Raw genomic sequence first — 17,886 nt, forward strand, 5'->3', positions numbered from 1 at the left:
TCATTTTTTATTATATTTGTTATGGTGATCTGTGATCAATGATCTTTTTTAAAATTGAGGTATGATTTATACAATATTATATTGGTTTCAGATATACAGCATAGTGATTCAATATTTTTACAGATTGTACTCCATTAAAAGTTACTACAAGAAATGGCTGTAATTCCCTGTGCTATACAATATATCCTTGTTGCTTATCTATTTTATGCACAGTAGTTTGTATGTCTTAGTCCCATACCCCTAATTTGCCTGTCCCCTTTGGTAACCACTAGTTTATTTTCTGTATGTGATCAGTGATCTTTGATGTTATCACTATAACTTGCTGAAGGCTTGGGTGATGGTTAGCATTAAAGTATTTTAAAATTAAGGTATATATAATGCATTGTTTTCTCAGACATAATGATATTGCATACTTAATAGACTACAGTATAGAGTAAATATAACTTTCATATGCACTGGGAAACCAAAATTCGTGTGACTCACTTTATTGTAGTATTTACTTTTTTGCAGTGGTCTGGAACCAAACCCACAATATCTCCGAGGTGTGCCTCTGTCTCTACTTATTTAGGTCTTCTTTAATTCTTTTTAAAGCAACCTTTTGTAGTTTTCAGTGTCTTTCGTTAAGGATTTTTGAGTCGATGTTCATGAGGTATGTAATCTGTAATTGTCTTTTCTTATAATCAGTTAGATTTTGTGATTAAGATCATGTTGCCCTCTTAAAATGTGTTGGGAAGTATTATTTTTATTTTCTTAAAGAATTTTTATAAGATTGGTGTTACTCTTAAATGTTTGCCAGACTTCACCAGTGAAATAGTCTGGCCCGGTACTTTTCTTTGTGGGAAAAGTTTTGATAAATTCAGTTTCTTTAATAGAGATAGAGCTAGTTGAGATTTTCTGCTCAACTTTGTGTTTCATTAAGTTGTATTTTTCAAAGAATTTGTTTCATGTAAAATGTTAAATTTGGTGTAAAGTTGTTCGTATATCTTCCTATTTAGAAAAAGGCTTTAGTATCTGAAATGATGTCCCCTATTTCATTCCTGATATTGGTAATTTCCATCTGTTTTTCTTGATCAGCCCTGCTACTAGGTTTTTCAATTTTGCTGCTTTTCAGAAATCCAGTGTTTGACTTTGTTGATTTTATCCATTTTGGATTTGTTTTCTGCTTCACTCATTTTTACTCTTTACTGTTTCTTTCCATTTACTTCCTTTGGATTTGGTTTGCTGTTAGTTTTTGAACTTCTTGAGATAGAAGTTTAGCTATTGATTTTGACCCTTCTGTTCTAATACTGCATTTAAGGTATACATTTATTTATAAGCATTGCTTTAGTAACATCCCATATGTTTCCCTAAGTCATTTTTTCATTATCATTCATTGCAAATTTTTTAAAATTTCCATTGTGATTTATTTATGTTTTTTGACTCATGGGTTATTTAGAAGTGCATCACTTAATTTTCAAGCAGTAGGGGATTTTCTCAATTTTTAAAAATTATTCACTTGTAATAATTTGCGTTGTAGTCAGAGAATATACTCCTAAAGAGTTCAGTGCTTTGAAATTTATTGAGACTTGCTTTATAACCCAGCATATGGTCCATTTTGGTATATGTTTTGTGTATAGTTTGTGTATTCTCTTTTTATTTGGAAGAGTGTACTATACATATACCTTGTAAGTCTAGTTGGTTAATTATGTAGTTCAAATCGTCTATCAATATATCTTAAGTGAATTTTTTGTCTGCTTGATCTTGTAGCTATTGACAAATGTGTGTTAGTCTCCCACGTGATTACGGATTTGTCTGTATCATCTATTAGTCTTGGATATTTTTGCTTTATATATTTTTAAGCTTTGTTGTTGGGTCCATTGAGGTTTAGAATTAGGGTATCTTCTTGTTGGTATGACTTTTTAATTATTAAGAAATATCTTGCCTTGTCTACTTTGATATTGGCATAGCTATGCTAGCTTCTTTTTAATTGATTTTTTTGTGGTATATCTTTTCTCATCATTTTATATTTACTCTTTCTGTGTCCATAAATAGTCTTTTAGTAGAGTATTTAACATAATAACAGATATAATTTAAGTTTAAAGCTACCAACATACTATTTATTTTATATTTTATCCGCAGGTACCGTGCTTTTTCTCTCACTTCTTACCTTCTTTGGTTCAGTCAGATATTTTAATCATTCTTTTTCTCACCTCAGTTAGCTTTTAATGGCTATCCTAGAAATTACTACATGAATTTTGAGTTGTTGCAGTCTAGTGTAAATTATTACTTCTGCCACTTCCTGCACAATGTAGACAGATATCTTGGACACTTTAACTTCGTTTACCCCACTCCTCACTTTTCTGTCATTGTCGTTATGCATTTAAAATCTCTATATATTTTAAACTTAGCAAATTAGTAATGTTATATTTTTTTACAATTATAGTTCATTCATATTTGCCAATATACTTACTTTTCTATGGCTCTTCCTTTTTGCATTTCTATGTTTTTTTCTAGTATTATTTTCCTTCTGTTGGAAGAACTCCCTTTTAGTATTTCTTTTACTGATAAATTCCTGTTTTTGTTCTGAAATCACCTTTATTTCATTTTCATTTTTCAAAACATTTAAAACTGTGAATAGATTTCTTGATTAGCACCTCTTTTCTTTCAAAAATTTTAAGCAGTCATTCCATTGTCTTGTGCCATTCAGCATTTCTATTCAAAGTTATCGCTCAGTCTGTTGATTGTTGCTTCTTTCAGTGTGGTTATTTTTTCCCTAGCTGCTTAAAGATGTGGCTTTATGTCTCATCAGTGTTAGGAAATTCTTGATTGTTGTCACTTCATATAACGTTTCTTTCTTATTTTTTCTTTCTTTTTTTCTGGGATTTCAATGATATGTATGTGAGAACCTTTCAGAGGATTCCATATGCCTCTCATACACTTCTGTAGTTTTCAACCTTTAATTTCTCTGTGCTTTGGTTTGGAGATTTTCTGTTAACCTCTGTTCTAATTCACATTTGCTCTGTTCAGTCTGCTGCAGGTGCCGAGTACTGACACTTGGGAAATTTTGCTGTGCATAGCAAGGATATAGGAGCAGTAATTGGTCCTTGTGGGAGTACAGAGAGGGGCTTACTTACTTGTTTTTGGTTAGGACGTACTAGCATGTTTATGTTATGACTGGAATGATTCAGTAGAGAGAAAAAAATTAAAGCTGCGTGAGAGAGAAAAGGAAGATGACTTTTAGATAAAAGTTCTTGAGGTGAGAGAGGACATAATCCAAAGCACAGTCAGCAGGATTTTCCTTTGATAGGAGCGGGACATAAAGAGGTTAGTAGTATATCTGTATACTGATGTACTCATGTATATTAGTAGTCTCATGAGATGGAATTCTGGCTTGACCAATGGGAAATAGGCATCCGTTCTTAAGTTCTGAACTCTTAAACTTTGGGTGTGTGTATTGAGCATATGGGACAATTGTCCAAGAAATGGAGAGCTTGGTGGAAGGGTAAACTGTATTTATAGCAACCTAATTGTTTTCTATTTCTGTGTACCCTCAGTGATGTCTACCTTTGTCTCTTAGGGTACTCAAAGTATTATAGTATATTTTTAAGAAACAACATAAATGTTTAATTAAATTAAATTATTTAAATAAATGTTTCTCTCATGTAGTTAAAATTTCTGTACTATATATTTAAACAGAGTAGTTAATTCCTTATAGCACATTTAAAATTAATTCTTAATAGTATTTTGAATAGAAAACCAAGTTTTCTAATGTTTTCCCACATTTTCTTTTACAGTTTTGTGAATACCAGAATAGCACAACCATGTTTCGGAATAGTCTCAAGATGCTTCTTACTGGAGGGAAATCAAGTCGTAAGAATAGATCAAGTGGTGAGTGACTCTGCTACATTTATTCTGTGTGATGTTTTAGAAAAGAAAGTTTTCTTAGGGATCTGAATTAGTGCTACAACACTTTATATATTTATTAAATAGCTTATTTAATTTAGAAAAAAAGAAAGTGTACATTCCTATAGGCTGTCAGACTCTTTATTAAGAGGAACACTTGATGAACACTCATCAGGAATAGTCAGGTAAAGGAAGAGTTAATGAAAGAAAAATATTTATTTCTGATATATGAGGGTATAATGCTTCTGTGAACTATGTATTAAAGACTTTCTAGACCTAAATTTACTTTTGAATTAACATGTAAAATTATTTCAGTCCTAGATACTCTTTGGGGAATGAGACTAAAAATAATAGAAACTGTCCTCAAAGGGTTATACAGAAAGTGAAATATAAGTTGAACATTTTTCTAGTCATTAAAATAAAGATTTTTTAAAAATAACAAGAGTGTAATTCTTAGGCTTTTAAGGTAAAAACAAACCAAAACTGTATAGATACTTTTTTGGGAGAAATGTTGAAGATTAATGTACTAAATGTTTGTTTTCTGCAAATGGGTTGTTGGTATTTATCATATTCTTTTCTTTAATTGAAGTATAGTTGATTTACAATATTGTGTTAGTTTCAGGTGTGCATCATAGTGATTCAGTATTCTTTCAGGTTATATTCCATTATAGGTTATTATAAGATAATGGGTATAATCCCCTGGGCTATACAGTATGTCCTTGTTGCTATTATATCCTTTTAATCTTTTCAATTTCCTAATTTTTATGTATTTTACAAGTTTTCATAAGTAGTATGTTCATTATCATTCTCTTCAAATGTTTTTTAGCTCTCTTTGTGATTTCTTCTTGATCCATAGGTATTTAAAGTATAATTGTTAATTTCCAAACAGTTGATGATTTCCTGGTTATCTTATTATTAACTTACCTTATTTGTACTCTTATCAGAGAACCTATCCTGTATTTTATTCTTTTCATATTTATTGAGATTTCCCTTACAGCTCAGCATATGATCAATTTAGTCTAATGTTCTAGATGCACCAAATAATGTGGATTCTGCAGTTGTTGGGTGTAGTGTGGGTCAGTTTTTGTTAATGGTAGTCCTCAAACGTTTTATATTCTAACTTATTTTTTTTAAATTATTTACTGAGAAAGGTGTGATTAAATCTCACACTATGATTGTAGAATTGTCTGTATTTGAAAGATATCTTATTAGATGCATTGAAATTTAGACTTACTATATCTTCCTGGTGAATTAACTGTTTTACCATAACAAAATGTCCCTCTATATATATATATATTTTTTGGCGGTACGCGGGCCTCTCACTGTTGTGGCCTCTCCCATTGCGGAGCATAGGCTCTGGACACGCAGGCTCAGCGGCCATGGCTCATGGGCCCAGCTGCTCTGTGGCATGTGGGATCTTCCCAGACCAGCGCACGAACCCGTGTTCCCTGCATCGGCAGGCGGACTCTCAATCACTGTGCCACCAGGGAAGCCCTGGATTTTTAATAATGCCTTTTGTTTGAAAGTTGATTTTGTCTAATGTTAGTATAGCTGTACTAGCTTTCTTTTGATTAGTATTTATAAGGTATAATTTGTTCCATTCTTTTATTTTCAACATATATATATGTTTATACTGTTAATAGCACATAGTTGAATTTTCCTTTTTTATTCATTCAGACAAGTTTTTCTCTTAAGGGAGATGTTGGTTCGTCTATAGTAATTCAACCAGTGATATATTTGGGTTTAAATATAACATATTGCTGTGTGTTTTGTGCTTGTCCTGACTGTTCTGTGCTTTTTCTCTCTCCTGTATTGCTTTATTTTGGATTGATCAAAAGATTTTTTATATTCCATATCTCTCCTTATTGACTTGGAGATTATATACTCTTATAATTCATTCAGTGGTTAGCTTAAAGATTAAAACATCAATCAAAGTTTGGTATCAATTTGTACTTTTACCCACTTCCTGGACAATGGAAGAGCCTTAGAATCTTTTCACCTATATTTATTTAAATGCCACAAGACATTATTATTGTTTTATGTAGTCACTGTTGTTTGGGTTTATTCATGTATTTGACATTTTTATTGATATTTGTTCCCTCCTGCTTCCTTCACTTTCTAGATGGGATCACCAAATTTCTTTTTGTTTGTAGAACACCCTTTAAAATTTCCTTTAGTTGGGATCTTGATGTGGTGATTTTACTTTGCGTTTAGTTATCTGAAAGTGTCTTTATTTTGCCTTTATTTTTTGTAGGATGTTTTTGCTGGGAGTGGAATTATAGGTTGGCAGTTATTTTCTTTCAGCACTTTGAAATATTGTTCATTGTCTTCTGGCTTCTTGAATTATTTCTGGTGAAAAGTCAACTGTCTAATTGCTCCCTCTTTAAAGGCAATCTGATGTTTTTCTTTTTTGTTTTTAGTTTTCTACATTTACATTGATGTGCCTAGGAGTGGTTTTCTTTTTAATCTGTCTTTGTTTCTCTTCTATTTATTTATGTTTGTAGGGTTTTTTGAATCTGTGGCTTGATGAGTTTCATCCGTTTTGGAAAGCTATTACTCATTATCTCTTCAAATTTTATTTTTTTCCCCTTTTTCTCTTTCTCCTTTCTTTCTAGGACTCCAGTTATGCATTTGATAGACTACATGCATGTCATCTATGTCTCTTACACTCTCTTTCTATCCTTTTGTCTCTATATACTTTATGCTGCATATTTTCTTTTTATCTATCTTATAGTTCACTGATTCACTTTCCATTGGTATATAATCTGTTCTTAACCACATTCAGTTCTTAATTTTAGTTTTTGTATATTTCAGTTCTAGAACTTCCATTTGCTTTTTAAATTTTTTTTTAATTTGGAAATAATTTTTTTTAATTAATTTTTTTTGGCTACGCCGTGTGGCTTGTGGGATCCTTGTTCCCCGAACAGGGATTGAACCCAGGCCCTTGGCAGTGAAAGCACAGAGTGCTAACCACTGGACCTCCAGGGAATTCCCAAAATTTGGAAATAATTTTGAGCTTACTGAAAGGTTGCAGCAGTAGTACAAAGAACTCCATATACCCTTGCACAGATTCATGAACTTTTCACCGCACTTGTTTCATCATTCTCTCTCTATAAGTACACATGCACAGTGTCTCCATTTCTCCCCTACTTCACCCTTTCTCTCTCACTCACTCTTTTTTAAATCACTTGAGGGTGGGTTAAATACATCATGCCCCTTTACTCCTAAAAATTTCAACGGGTATTTCTTAAGGAAATTCTTTTTTATACCACAGTCCAGTTATCAACCTCAGGCAGTTTAAGATTGATATAATACTTTTATCCAATCTACCATCTATTCTCCAAATTTTGTCAGTTTACCTAGTAACTTTTAAAAAAAGAATTTTCCCTCTTCCTTTCCAAGATCCAGTCTAGAATAAGGTATTATATTACTTGTTATGTCTTTTTACTCTCATTTAATTCAAAACAGTTTCTCAGCCTTTCTTGACATGCTTGATGAATAACTAGAATGCTCCTAATTTTATATTTGTTCTGATTTTTTTTAATGATTAGATTCAGGGTATGTTTCTGTGGTCTGAATGTTACATACGTTCTTTTCTTTTTGGGTTATCACAGCTGGAGGCACATAATGTCCATCTGTCACTCATTAGTGATTTTGATGACCAAATCAGTGTACTGTCCAGTTTCTCTGCTATGTAGATCCTAATTTTCCCCTTTCAACTTAAAAACAGTCTGCAGGTAGACACCATTAGGTTTTTATTTTTTTCTGTTCTTTGTCAGTACTATTCTCAATCTTGTCTTTTATCTTTTATAAATATAGACCTACTATATTTATATCTATATTTTTTTGTCTAACTCTAAATGTGTCTGTTTCTGTTGATTTTTACTAATATAATTTTATTTCCTCCTATTCCTCTTTTTTTTTTCCATGAACTTTTCATTTTGGGTTAATTTTAGTTTTACAGAAAAGTTGCAAAGATAGTACAGAGAATTCCTGTATATCCTTTACCTAATTTTCCCAACTGTTACATCTTATATTACCATGGTGCATTTGTCAAAACTAAGAAACCAACATTGGTATATTGCTGTTAACTAAACTCCACACTTTTATTTGGATTTCATTAGCTTTTTCATTAAACTCCTCATTGTGTTCCAGAATTGAATCCAGAGAACTACATTGCATTTAGGTATTGCATCTCCCCAGACATTAACTGGATTTAGCAGAAGACGAATAATAGTTGATGTCACCCCACTGGTCACTTTTTGAAAGACACACACGCAGAGTAACTCATACATGTCAGAGATCCAAGCTGCCTCCACATTTGTCACTTAAAGAAATGGTTTATCCAAAATTTATTTTCTGGTCAACAACTATGATTTCCTTAGACACCTACAGTTGTTTACTTTTGACACCAGGAGTAGGATTTTCTGTCACTTCACAACAACTAATCCATATAAAATAACTAGTAGAAAACAGTGAAGCCATATTAAGATGCAGATGCTGGGTAGACTTTTTGCCCTGAGTACCAGGTGTGATTTATTTCCACATACTACCCTTATTAGAGGTAGGCACCAAATTTGTGCTTTAGCAAAATCACAAATTATTGTATCCTAGACTTCTGAGTAACTACTGCTTTAGTAGCAATCATATTATTAAATCCATATATGTCAAGGTTCTACTGTATTATTAAAGCTTATTATTTTGATTTACTAGGTATTTAATTATGTCAGTAATGATTTCGGGGGGTCTTATTCTAGTGTTTATTCTTCTCCATGGCTTTTCATGTAAAATGTTTATAATTTAGAGTAGTTGTAAGTTAGAGTAGTTATAAAAATAGTGATTTGTATTCTATATGGCAAGAATTTATAGAGAAGCAGTATTTTTTTTCAAATGTTCTCTAGGACAAGAATTCCAAAGCAAGAATAAATTTGATATTAAAAGAAAGAGTGTGTTTATGGGATGATATCATTAATGTTTTCATCATTACAGTTTTTTTCTTTAATCATTAATGAATAATTGGGTGGGTACTTTATTCTTTATATTAACTTTTGGCCCATGGCTTATTTTTAAAATTAGTAAGGTAAGTTTTCTCATGGCATAATCATTTGTTTTGTTTTGTTTTAGGGAACCAATTTAGTTTTTAGTTTGAAAAGCACTTGTAATAAAGGATATTGACTGTTCTAATTTGTCCTTTAAATAGTTGATCTCAACTCTTGTGTGGGGCACTACATAAATATTTAACAGAAATAGATTTTATATCAAGTAATAACAAATGAATTTTCTCAGGCAAAGTTTTCCCTCTAAGGATATGTGAATATCAGCTTTGAATTTTATAGCTTAATTCAGTTTTATGATGTGAAAATTGTTTCTGAGGTACGTAGGACTTGGAACTCTTGCTTTGTGAAAAGACAACTGTGTGGCTCTTTTGAATTATGAGTTATAAAGAAATCATGTGTGTTTTTATGTTTCCTAAAAATTAAATGTTTATTTATATTTTTCTTAACTGTTGTTTTTATTATTTAAAATCATGCAAGTAATTAGTAAAAGTTCCAATATGTTTCTTTGATATAACTAATGCCACTATTTGGTATCATTGTATCATTGTTTTGGTAAACCATCATTCAAGTATGAGGGGGGCAAAATACTGTCAATTTCAGATATTCAAGAACTCAGGAAGTATAGTACCCTTAATATAACGCAGCCATTGGGAGAAAAAAAATATCTTGAGGCTGTCTTCTACCAAAATAAAAAATAAATGTGAGGAAAGAAGGAGATGCAGAAAGAAAAGTGAGCAAAGTAAGTAAAACTTATAGTTAAATATAAATAATTCCTGATTGTGTACTACAACAGTAGAATTTGTTCCAGGAATGCAAAGACGTTTCTATATCAGAAAATCAATGTAAGTTTTTTACTTAGAAAAAAAATTTAAAACCACATTATCATATCATTATATTCTGAAACAGCATTTTATATATCTAAGCAGCCATTAAAAGCATTAAAATAGAAAAAGGATACTTTAAATGTAATAAAGAGTATTCACCAAATCCAACAGCCAGCATCATTCTAAACAAAGAAATGGATCAGCCATTCTCATTAAAACAGAAACATGATAGAGATTTCTCCTGTTACCACTCTTTTCCAAAATTGTTTGGAAGGTTCTAGTATACAATAAAGACAAGAAAATAAAGTGACTAATATAAATATTGGAAAAGACAAGACAGTGTCATTTTTATTTTTAAGCTAGGTAAAAACCCCAGAGAATCCAGTAAATATTTACTAGAAATAATAATGTAATTTGGCAAGGTGGTTAGCACTTTTATCCCTACCAATATTTCCTGATTAGAAATGTAAATGAGAAAAAAATTACATTCACAATGATAACAGCCATTAAATTCTCAGGAATAGATTTGACAAGAAACCTTATTGAAGTGTGTAAGACTTGGACAAATGGAAAAACATATCGTGCTTCTGGATTTACACATAAATTTGTTTCTTCCATTCAGGAAACAGCAGGTTCATTTTCAGTTGGGTAAAATAACTTTAAAATTCTGTGGAAGGGCTTCCCTGGTGGCGCAGTGGTTGAGTCCGCCTGCCGATGCAGGGGACAAGGGTTCGTGCCCCGGTCCGGGAAGATCCCACACGCCGCAGAGCAGCTAGGCCTGTGAGCCATGGCCGCTGAGCCTGCGCGTCCAGAGCCTGTGCTCCGCAACGGGAGAGGCCACAACAGTGAGAGGCCCGCGTACCGCAAAAAAAAACACAAAAACAATTCTATGGAAGAATAAATGAAAATAAGTATGAAAAGGAATAATTGATTTTGGTCAGGGTATGACTTAACAAGATATTAAAACTAGCTATAAATACTTGGTTACATAGGCACTTAGGCTAGACATATGTCTAGGAAAGAGAGCAAAGAAAACCATGGCATTACTGAGGCAAGAGCATTATTGCCACTTCATTTTGTGGCGCTGTCCAGCACATTGTAGGACACAAATGCCATTATGACCAAAAGATACATTCTAAATTTGAGAACAGCCAGAGGTTGCCTTTGATTTAGACTTAAACTAGGGATAGAATGGAGGTGTTAGAGCTTATGTTTTCTGGCATCATTGTATTACCTTTAATGCTTGGGGCACTGATTCTTCTGTGATGTTTTGTGACTTGTTCATGGTGGATCATTTCCGATGTGTTTTCTAAGTTTGTTTGTAAGCTCATCTCAGGCAGGAATTGTTTTCTGTGAGGATCCTGTGCTGTTAGTTATTGTAATGGTCTCTTGCTAGGCACTGCACTGGTATCATAGGCCACGGACTGATTTTTTTTAAGTTTTTTATTGTGGTAAATATATATAACATAAAGTTCACTATTTTAACCTTTTTTTTTTTTTGTGCGGTATGCGGGCCTCTCACCGTTGCGGCCTCTCCCGCCGCGGAGCACAGGCTCCGGACGCGCAGGCTCAGCGGCCATGGCCCACGGGCCCAGCCGCCCCGCAGCACGTGGGATCCTCCCGGACCGGGGCACGATCCCGTGTCCCCTGCATCGGCAGGCGGACTCCCAACCGCTGCGCCACCAGGGAAGCTCTATTTTAACCATTTTTAATTGTACAATTTATTGGCATTAATTACATTCACCATGTTATGTAACCACCACCACTATTTCCCCAAATTTTTCACTACCCCAAGCACGAACTCTGTACCCATTAGGCAGTAACTCCCCATTTCCTCTTCCCAGCCCCAATAACCTCGAATCTTTCTGTCTCTGTGAATTTGCCTTTTCTAGATATTTCACGTAAGTGTAATCATACTATTTTGTCCTTTTGTATGTAGCTTATTTCACCTAGCATAATGTTTTCAAGGTTCATTCCTGTTGTAGCATGTATCAGAAGTTCATTCCTTTTTATGACTGAATACTATTCCTTTGTATGTGTATGCCACATTTTGTTTATCGGTTCATCTGTTGATAGACACTGGGTTATTTCCATTGGAATAATGCTGCTCTGAGCATTGTCATACAAGTATCTGTTTGAGTCTCTGTTTTCAGTTTTTGGGGGGAATATATCTAGGAGTGGAATTGCTGGTCATATGGGGAAATGTACAGGGTTTTGTGTGAAGATGTGCTTTCATTTCTTTGGGGTAAATGTCCAGGGGTACAGTTGCCAGGACATACTTTAGTTGCATGTTTAGTTTTTAAAGAAAGTGCCATCTCTTTCAGAGTGCCTGTACCATTTTACATTCACACCAGCAGTGTGTAAGTAATCCAGTTTCTCCTTATCCTTGCCAGCATTTGGTGTTGTCACTATTTTAATTTTAATTATTTTGATAAGTGTGTATTGGTACCTCATTGTGGTTTAATTTTCATTTCCCTAGTGGCTAAATGATACTGATCATCTTTTCATGTGCTTATTTGCCTTCTGTATGTCTTCTTTGGTGAAACATCTCTTCATGTCTTTTGGCTGTCTTCTAACTGGGCTGTGTGTGTGTTTGCGTGTGTGTGTGTGTGTGTGTGTGTGTGTGTGTGTATTAAGTTTTGAGAGCTCTTTATATATTCTAGCCTTTGTCAGATATGTTGTTTGCCAGTATTTTCTCCCAGCCTGTTGATTGTCTTTCTATCCCCTTAGCAGGGTCTTTTGTAAAGTTTTTAATATTTATGAAGTCCAGTTTATTGTTTTACTTCTATAGATCATGATTTCATTTCTGTCAACAGATGTTTATTCATTAATCACTAAGTACTGGGTAGTGTACTGGTTGCTTGATATTTGAGTTTGAGTTAATTTCTCTTTAACCACTTCATGAGCAAAAATCAGTCCGTCTGTGAAAATAGGGCACTTTGTTAGAAGCATTTGTTATTGGCGTTCCCTCCGCCCTCCTCACCACCACCAACTGGGCATTGAAATTAATTAAAATCTTCATTGCTGTCTGAATAGTGAATGTTCATAATAAAATGTTCAAAGAAATATGTACCATAGCATTCATGTAAATATATTTTGCTATAAAAATATCTTTTTCCTTCCAGGGACATTAAGTTTTATTTCATTAGTAAACCATGAAATTACGGCATAAGCTTTTCAAGGGTTTTTACCTTTTCTGTACCCTGTTCTAACAAATTTGGTTAGAAAACATACTCCTGTTTAATATGAGGAAAGGATTTTACTTATTTAATTGTAGAGCTATAGCATCTTCTGTAATAAAACCCAAACCTGTCATTATTGACTGCTGTTTCCCTTTCTGTTCTCTGCCCGTCTATTTGCCCAATTTGTGTTTGTCAGTTGAGATATTTACTCTTTATGAAATTCGTTTGTCCTTGCCAATTAAGATAGGCTGTCATAGAACTTGAGGGGAAAAGTCATTAGAGGAAGTGACAGAGTGTGGCTGTGTTAAAAAGAGGAAGGATTCTTATTCGGTGGTGGGCTATGAAAATGAACATGACTGGAGAGTGAAAAAAGTGGTGAGAGCCTTGAAATTGCATTTTGAAACATATCTGATTTGACTGGTTTTATTTATATTTCAGGTATTTGTAGTGGTTTAGCAATTAAACTAATAGCACTTCTCATCAGATAGACACATACACTTGCACTCATGTTTTCACCTCTATTTCCAGTTTTATTTTTATCCTATTTATTCAGAGTTGTTTGAGTTTTGCTAACTTTACAAGATGAATTGTCATGGTTTCATCTTTTACAGTGCTTCATGTATCATATAAATTATTTATTCCTTGAAAGTTCAGTGGAACTCAGACATAAAAATGGCTAGCCTGAGCTTTTTGGGGGTTTTTTAGGTAGTTTTTTGACAGTATTTTCTATTTTATTTTCATCAGTGTAATTAAGTTTCCTTTAGGCAATTTGGATAATTTATTATTTTCCTAGAAAATGTCCATTTCATTGAGATTTTAGAATTTATTTGTATAAAGTTATAAATATTGTATTCATTTGAGTTTAATTCAGTTTCTCCTAATATTGAATGTTTTTATATTTTCTGTCTCTTAGCTTTGAGGCTTATCTATTTTATTAGCTTTTTCAAAAGATTCAACTCTTGATTTTACTAATTTTATTTTTCTTCTCATTTACATTATGAATTTTCTATGATATAGCTTATACTGTATTCCATAAATTTTGATATATAGTGTTCTCAATATTAACTTTTTACATAGTATGATTTTACTGGAACATAGTCACACCCATTTGTGATAGAGACTGTGTAGCCCACACTCTCGAAATACTTATGATTTGACCCTGTGAGAAAAAGTTTGCCAACTTTTGCTTTAAAACATTGAGGGTTTTGCTTTTTTGTTTTTGGGGGTCTTTTTGGCTGTATTTTGATCAGATCTTATAACTATCTAATGGATGCTAGAAAACAAAATGTATTTTCTTTTTATAGGACAAAGTTTGCTATATTTATTAAGTAAACTTTACTGCTTTTTTTAACTACTGTATGTTAATGTTTTGCTTAGTTGAGCTTCTGATACTTTGGCTTTAAGTCTATCTAGATTTTGTATTTAAGGTGTATCTCTTGTTGTAAATATGTAGTTTTGTCTTGTTGTTGAATCCAATCTGATTTTCTATTTTTAAGTGGTATATTCAGTCCATTTACATTGACTATATAACTATTGATGTGATTTGGTTTAAGTTTTTCATCTTGCTCTTTGTTTCTTTTGCATTCATGTGTTCCTCGTTCTTTTTTTTCCCCTGTTCCCTGTCATTTTTAGAATTTATGAAATATTTTAAATTCTGTTTTCTTGGCCTTTTAGCTATGCCTTCTTGGATTTTCTAAAAAAGAGACTGTGCAAAGGATTACCATATGCATCTTTAACTTTTTATGGTTTAACTTCAAATTTTATTCTACTACTCTGTGAGCACTGTAAGGACTTTAGGATATTTAATTCTATTTATATCCCACTTTTTGTTGTCTATATTTTACTTCCACTGTAGTATTGATATATATCCCACAATACATTTGTTACTTTAAGTAGTCATTAGTCTTTAAGGTGCTTTTTAAATGTCTTAAAAAAATTAACCCATATATTTCCTTCTTCTAGTATTCTTCATTCCTTCTTATAAAATGGTGTTTTATCTGGGATATTTTTTTTTCACCCTGCAGAACTTCCTTTGCATTTCTTGAGGTGTAGGTCACTGGCAGTGAATTACCTCAGCTTTCATTTTCTCATAATGTTTTAATTTTACCTTCATTTTTGAAGGATATTTTCCCTGGGTATAAAATCTTAGATTGGCAGTTCTTTCAACACTTTAAAGATGTTGTTCTGTTATTTTTTCTTTCTGATAAGAAGTTGGCAGTCGTTCTCATTGTTTTTGCCTTTGAATGAAATGTGATTTATTTATTTATTTTATTTAGTATGGCTGCTTAAAAAATTGCTTTATCTTGGCTGTTAGCATTTGGCTATGATATACCTAGGTGTATGCTTTTCTTTCTGTTATATTGTTTGGATTTTGGTGAGCTTCTTGAGTCTAAGTGTTGATGTCTTTCATCAGTTGTGGAAAACCTTAGTCATTATTTCTTAAGGCATTTCTTCTATCCTTTTTTCATCTGTGTTTTGGAACTTTAGTTTGTACGTTAAATTGTTTGATATTACCTAATGCATCTCAAACTGTTCTTTTTCTTTGTTTTTTTTGGTAATTTTCCCCCTTTGGTTAATTTATGTTGGCCTGACTTCAGGTTTATTAATATTTTTCTGCTGAGTCCAGTCAGCTTTTAAGCCCAGTCAGTTAATTCTTAATTTAGATAGTGTTTTTCAGTTATAGAATGTTCATTTGGTTCTTTTAAACATAGTTCATTTCTCTGTTGAAATTTTTAATCTTTTCATCTGTTTTTTCTGTTTTTAACCTCCTTTTTTTACTTTTACATAATAGCCAAAAATAATAGTTTAATAGCTGATGTGTCTGCTAAGTCCTGCATTTAGGTCAGATGTGTATCTGCTTCTGTTAATTCTTTTGCTGCTTCACACATCTCATTTTTCAGTTGTTTATCAGACATTGTGTTTAAAAGATCTGTAGAGGCTAGAGTAAATAATATTTTTCCCTTGATGAAATAAAATTCATATTTTAAGGCAGGACAAGCAAAAATAAACATAAAATTCCCTCTCTGTGTTTGTTTGGGCCTTCTCCCTCCCTAATGCGCAGTGTGCATCTGCATTACACATTACCCAGAGCTCCTCAAGGGTGGGAGTGCCTGCTCAACTGTAAAGGTAAATTTTTTTTTCTTCCTTCTGACACTAGCAATGTAATTTTTTAAAAGAATAGTGTTCTTTCCCAGCTCTGTAGGGGTCATGGTGCCTTGCTGTTCGCTTTGTACATGTTTACCTGCACCGTGTATCCTTGGTGAACTTTATGTAAAATCAGTATATCATTTTGATGTATGATCCTTTGTCTCAGAAATGTATATGACTATGCCTTCAACTTCTAACAGGTGGAACAGTTCTCAGAGCTTCTGAGCATCTGCTTCCTGGGTTATAATCCTCAGTTTGGCTTGAAGAAAATTCTCTTTTTTCTTCTTAACTTGATAGTTAATTCAATTTTCATCAACATGTAGAGAGGGAAAGCTTTTTCCTATGTAAGACAGCTGTGGTGAGGGTCTGCTCTCTTGGATCTGATGGAGGGTTGAGGTGGATAAGGGCTAGGTTGCAGTTTAGTTTGTCTCAGTTCACATGTGTTTCAGATGTCTAGGTTGAGGCCTGTTCTGTGTGTATGTCAGTCCTCTCCCTTTAGCAGGACTCTGGGATCTAAGTATCATCTCATTATGAGATCTTGCTCAACATTATTGTCAAGCTTCCAGTCTCCCGGATTGTTGCCTCCCTGAATTTGGTAGAAGTCTTGTGTGGAGTATCAGTGGACAGGGAGAACTAGCTTTGAATTTGGGGTTCCTTCACTTTTTATACCGGGAGTTGACAAACCATGGCCTCCAGGCTACATCTGGCCTACCACCTGCTTTTATAAGTAGAATTTTATGTGGCCATAGCCATAATCATTTGTTTATGTGTTGTCTGTGTCTGCTTTCATTCTATAAAAGCAGCATTCTATAGTTGGGAAAGAGACTAAAATATTTACTGTTTGGCCCATTCTGGACAAATGTGATGGTCCCCGTTCTATACTGTCAAGCCAGTTCACACAGTCGTTAAAAAAATTCGCTGATTTCTCTTTTTTCCCATATTTTTGTTCTTTCTATTTTTTAATTTATTTCTTTAATTTATTTTTATTGAAGTATAGTTGATTTATAATATTGTGTTATTTCAGGTGTACTTGCCTATGGTAGACCAGTCTTCCTCTTACTGCCCATGCTTTGACTTAGTAAATGGCTTTAGTGATCTTAAATCAACTTCATCGTATTATATCAGTCCTAATCTTAGAACCCTGCAATAGATTTCAGTAGGTTTTAGAATAAAGTTTGAAGTCTTTCACTAAGCTTATAGAGCCCTTGGGACTTCCTGGCAGTCCAGTGGTTAAGACTCCGCACTCCCAATGCAGGGGGCCCCGGTTTGATCCCTGGTCGGGGAACTCGATCCCACATGTTGCAACGAAGAGCCTGCATGCCGCAACTAAAGGATCCTGCATGTCACAACTAAGACCCAGTGCAGCCAAATAAATAAATGTTAAAAAAAAAAAAAAAGCTTATAGAGCCCTTGATAATATAAACACTGCCTGCCTCCCCACTCTCCTCCTTTTTTTTTTTTAATAGATTTTTTTTTTAGACCACTAAGGTGCATAGCAATATTGAGGGACAGATACAGAGATTTCCCGTGTACCATCTGCCCCTCACATGCATACAGCTTTCTTTTTTTAATAGTCATTGGTCTTTCTTTTCAGTCTCCTCACCAGTCTTCCTTCTCAGTCCCCACCACATTCAAACTACATCCAGTTACCCTTTCTGTCTTTTTTGCACATATCACTCTTTGAGGTATTTTACTTTGTTTGCATGGTTTTGTTTATTGTTTGCATTCCTTCATAAAAGTAAGTCTTACAGATTCATTGACTGTATTATTCCCAGAATCAGGAATAGTGCCTGG

The 17,886-nt window shown here is 33.5% G+C and overlaps 1 protein-coding gene across 11 annotated transcripts in view; it reads left to right on the forward strand.

Moving 5' to 3' along the window:
- The window catches only part of TANC2 (tetratricopeptide repeat, ankyrin repeat and coiled-coil containing 2), a 357,151-nt gene that overhangs the window by 28,740 nt on the left and 310,525 nt on the right, over positions 1-17,886 (forward strand). For all 11 annotated transcript variants that reach the window (XM_079905965.1, XM_079905957.1, XM_079905960.1 and 8 more), the window contains exon 2: positions 3,774-3,867. In XM_079905965.1, coding sequence (XP_079762091.1) covers positions 3,801-3,867 — 67 coding nt within the window. In that variant the 5' untranslated portion in view covers positions 3,774-3,800. The remainder of the gene's footprint in view (positions 1-3,773; positions 3,868-17,886) is intronic.

This window comes from Stenella coeruleoalba (assembly GCF_951394435.1).
Source record: "Stenella coeruleoalba genome assembly, chromosome: 19".
Taxonomy (NCBI): domain Eukaryota; kingdom Metazoa; phylum Chordata; class Mammalia; order Artiodactyla; family Delphinidae; genus Stenella; species Stenella coeruleoalba.